Below are 4,189 nucleotides of genomic sequence, written 5' to 3'. Positions count from 1 at the left end.
TATGGAAGAATTTTATCATCTTTATATTTTGCTGATAGAGCTAAACATATTAAAAATAAGTTAAAAATTATTAGAGGTGATCCTAATTTAGATAAAATTAATTTATTATTACAAAATGAAAAAATATTAAAAAATAGAATTTTAGAATTAGAAAATCAATTATTTTATTATTTAAATAATAATATTTTATTAAATAGTAATACTTTAAATTCTAACATTTTAAATAGTACTTTACATAATGGTATGATTATATCATCTTTAATACCTAATAATAATAATAATTTAAATAATTTAAATAATTTAAATAATAATATAAATAATAATTTAAATAATTTAATAATAATATAAATAAAAATGAAATATCAATAATGACAGATTTATATGGATATGAAGTAGATGAAGCATTAGATTATTATAGAACTATTAATGCTATTGAATTACCACCACAATCACAATCAAAAGAAATACAAACTGATTATAATTTAAATACTAATAATCAAAATAATTTAAATACTAGTACTTTAAATATTAGTAATCATGGTAATCATATTAAAAATGAAGAAGAAAAAATTTAAATAATCAACAACAAGAATTAATATTTGATGAAATGAAAGAAGAAATGATTGAACAAGAAAGAAGAGAACAAGAATTATTAGATCAACAAAGATTAGAACAAGAAATTATAGATCAATTAGATATGATTGATGATCAACCTGGTAGTATTAATCATCAATATGAATCAAATGTTGGACCTTTTATTCAACATCAACAATATGAATTAGATGATGATCAACAACAATATTATCAACAACAACAACATTCACATCCTCATCATGATCAATATGATCAATATCAACAACATGAATTAGATGAACCTTATTATAATAATCAACAACATCATTCAAGAAGAAATATAATTGCTGATAAAAGATCAAATCAACAACAATATAATGATGATTCTCAATATAGAGAATATAATAATACTAAGGGAAGAAATCAAATTAAACAAGAAATGCCTTCACAAACTGCAAGTGAATATTATAGAGATGAAAAGGAAAAATGTATTATTTTGTAATATTGGGTTGGTACATTATGATGCTTGAATCAAAATGTAGAAGCTTTGGAAAAACTGGTTGTATTTGCTGCCTGTGTTTGTGTGAGCATTTTTATTTGATGTTGTTAACGACAGTTGACTCGTAAAATGGTTACGTGATTGATGAGCTGATTTGGGTAATTAACATGTCTATCACAACAAATAGCAGACTTTGTAAAGTTTCAATTTGTTAGAATTTTCGATTATTGGTGTTATCATATTTTATCACTGTGGATAAGATCCTAAAAAGAAAATACCACTAAATATTACATTATGTATTGGGTGGTTTAGCATGGTTCGCTGTTCTGACTTTGGTGTTTTTGATGAGTTATGTTGCTCACATTTGATATCGTAGCAAACCCAACATACCTCAAACTGGGTTGTACTGCTGTGTATTTACACATACGGTAACGATAATATACCATACATATTGATGAGCACTTTATATTGTATTAGTAGTTTTCAAACTACTCTGACTTTGCATATATGTTAACGAGTCTCTATAGTGCACAACAATACTGTAAGTAGGTGCTGATATCGGTACAACTTAGCCAAGTACCAACACTTTAAGTTTTCTCAAGAACAAAACGGAAACATATCCACAGTACTTAGCGTAAATTGATTTTAAATGTTGTATTAAACCACATCAGATACAAGCAAATGGTGCAGTTTTAAATGACTAACCTATTGTCTGTACAATTCCAAAGTTATCACTGTATATCATTACCAGTATGGTAAATAACAGGAGTTAATGGTCATCCAAACGTTGGTAAATTAAGTACTCTAATTATCAATACTCTCAATGAATAGTTTCAAGGTTTTCCACTTCCAAGTGTTTAAAGTTAAACCAACAGAAGATAAAACCCATCAAATTTTAACATTTACATAAATATTTTGCAGTTTAACAAAAACAAGTTTATATTGGTATATTTGTCTTTTAAATAAAAATAGCCAACTTTTTTCAAATAAAACGAATGTAAGCTACAACAATATCTCTTTCATTACCATCATGACATGTAAAATGATATCCATCCACATGAAATTAAACTTTTTACCTTATTAGAAATGAGACAATATCCAATTCGCAAAACAGTAGAAACTCTTGGTGATTCTCCTTAATGATTTGACAAATACTTTTCTCATTTGGAAAGTCCACCAGTAGAGTGAGTTGTACTGGAACCTGCTCTGGTTGAAGTCTTGGAGTAATCGATAATGACATATCAGCTCCATTGAGCTAGTAAAAATAGGAGGGATGTCACAGTTCATTGAATGTATATTTGGCAAACTGTTCTTAAAGATTAGTAGAACATTAAATTCTTCTGGAGAGTATATCATGTCTTGTTGAGATCTATCCATGAAACATAGATCACCTCTTTTGTTTAAAACAGCCATATGGCATGTAAATCCTTCTCAAGAATAAAAATAATTGTTGAGATAAGCCAATTTCACTAAACTGTTTGCAAAAAAAGGTAGATTAAATGGACATGCGTTCACATATTCTTGGTCTTTGGCCACAAGTGAGCCAATTTCATACAATTCATTGTCAGTCACCAGTGGTATGATTTTCAATACAATTTCCTCCATTGCAGGGAATTACACTTCTTGGATTTGTCTAGGAATGAGGGGTCATAGTGAGAATTATTTTACAATCAGAGAGTGGAATTCAGAATAAACAATCGTTGTGAGTCACAATTGAAAATGGTTCTCACTATCAATAAATGAAATTTGTGAATTGACATTCAAAGTTGCCTTACTACACTGTTTGATGTGCTTTTCAAATGATAATGTAGCCTTTAATAATTTATCAGGAGGTTTTGATGTAATTGCTGTTTAAAAAATTTGGAATAGATTTGTTTTCCAAATTTAATTGACAAAAAATGCATTTTGTATCAAATTAATGTTGTACATTCTCCGTTTACTAAAAAGGTTCTGACTGAATAAAGACCTCACATAAATAAATGAAGAGTTTAGATAGATCTCAGATAATGTCTCTTAATACTTTGGACCTATAACTGGTATAATTGATAAACCTTAATATGTTCAAACTTGGGGCGGAAACAAATTTAGTCCCTACAAAGAAAATGGTTGAAATAGCGCACCCTGATCATTCACCAGTTCACCTCAACAAATATCTAATAGTCAATAAATTCGCTAATGTGAGAGCGATATTACAAAATCAACGAACACATTTTTCACCATAGGTTACCACCTGGGCTAATTCGCGAGATTTTAAACCAGAACCCAAACTAGACTCCAATCAAAAATGGATTTAAAGTCGCTTTGTATCTATCTTGGGTCCATTTAATTTCAAAAAAAAAAGTCTCAATTATTTCATCACCTCCCTAATATTAAAATAATAGAGGTAGCGTATTATTATTGTATTAATAATTTTATATTAATATTCAATGTTTATTAATGATTGATCCATTTACAATTGATCAAAACATTATGATCATTTTATGCAATTCCTCCTATTTTCCTCCTATACTGTTATTTATGCAATTCCTATTTTCCTCCCCTACACTGTTAATCATGATAATAATATGATATGATAATAATAATAGAAAAATGTCAAATTTAGCCAAACATTTAGCACCAACTGTTCATCAAGATAATCAACATGCATCAGATCATCAATTTCATCGTATGGATCCAGAATATTATTCATCAGATGAAGATTCAGTTCATCAAGAATTAGAAAGTTATGGTATTACAGCACGTAGAGTTTATCATAATGCTTCAGTACCAGTATTATATGAACAAGCATTAAAACATGAAAGAGGTACAGCATTAACTTGTACAGGTGCACTTGTTGCTTTTAGTGGACAAAAGACAGGTCGTTCACCTAAAGATAAACGTATTGTTTCAGAAGAAACATCAAAAGATGATATTTGGTTTGGTCCTGTTAATATTCCATTAAGTGAAGATTCATTTATGGTTAATAGAGAACGTGCTGTTGATTATTTAAATACACGTGAACAATTATACGTTTTTGATGGTTATGCTGGTTGGGATCCAAAATATAGAATTAAGATTAGAGTTGTCTCTACACGTGCTTATCATGCTCTATTCATGAGAAATATGTTAATTAGACCA

The 4,189-nt window shown here is 28.5% G+C and overlaps 2 protein-coding genes across 2 annotated transcripts in view; both read left to right on the top strand.

Moving 5' to 3' along the window:
- Positions 1-607: 607 nt before the first annotated feature.
- On the top strand, positions 608-1,075 carry NAEGRDRAFT_54739 (uncharacterized protein; the record flags this gene model as incomplete). The annotated part of the gene is made up of 1 exon (XM_002668499.1): positions 608-1,075. The coding sequence occupies one exon, from the start codon at positions 608-610 to the stop codon at positions 1,073-1,075; it is 468 nt and encodes a 155-aa protein (XP_002668545.1).
- Positions 1,076-3,661: 2,586 nt separating this feature from the next.
- NAEGRDRAFT_76540 (uncharacterized protein) overlaps positions 3,662-4,189 on the top strand; it is a gene marked incomplete at both ends in the record, with an annotated part of 3,405 nt that continues 2,877 nt past the window's right edge. Inside the window, one exon of the mRNA XM_002668498.1 lies at positions 3,662-4,176. Within this exon, the coding sequence (XP_002668544.1) occupies positions 3,662-4,176 (515 nt within the window). The remainder of the gene's footprint in view (positions 4,177-4,189) is intronic.

Source organism: Naegleria gruberi (assembly GCF_000004985.1).
Source record: "Naegleria gruberi genomic scaffold NAEGRscaffold_188, whole genome shotgun sequence".
Classification (NCBI taxonomy): domain Eukaryota; phylum Heterolobosea; class Eutetramitea; order Acrasida; family Naegleriidae; genus Naegleria; species Naegleria gruberi.
The sequence above is the reverse complement of the archived record's forward strand: the minus strand, read 5'-3'. Positions and strand labels throughout refer to the sequence as shown.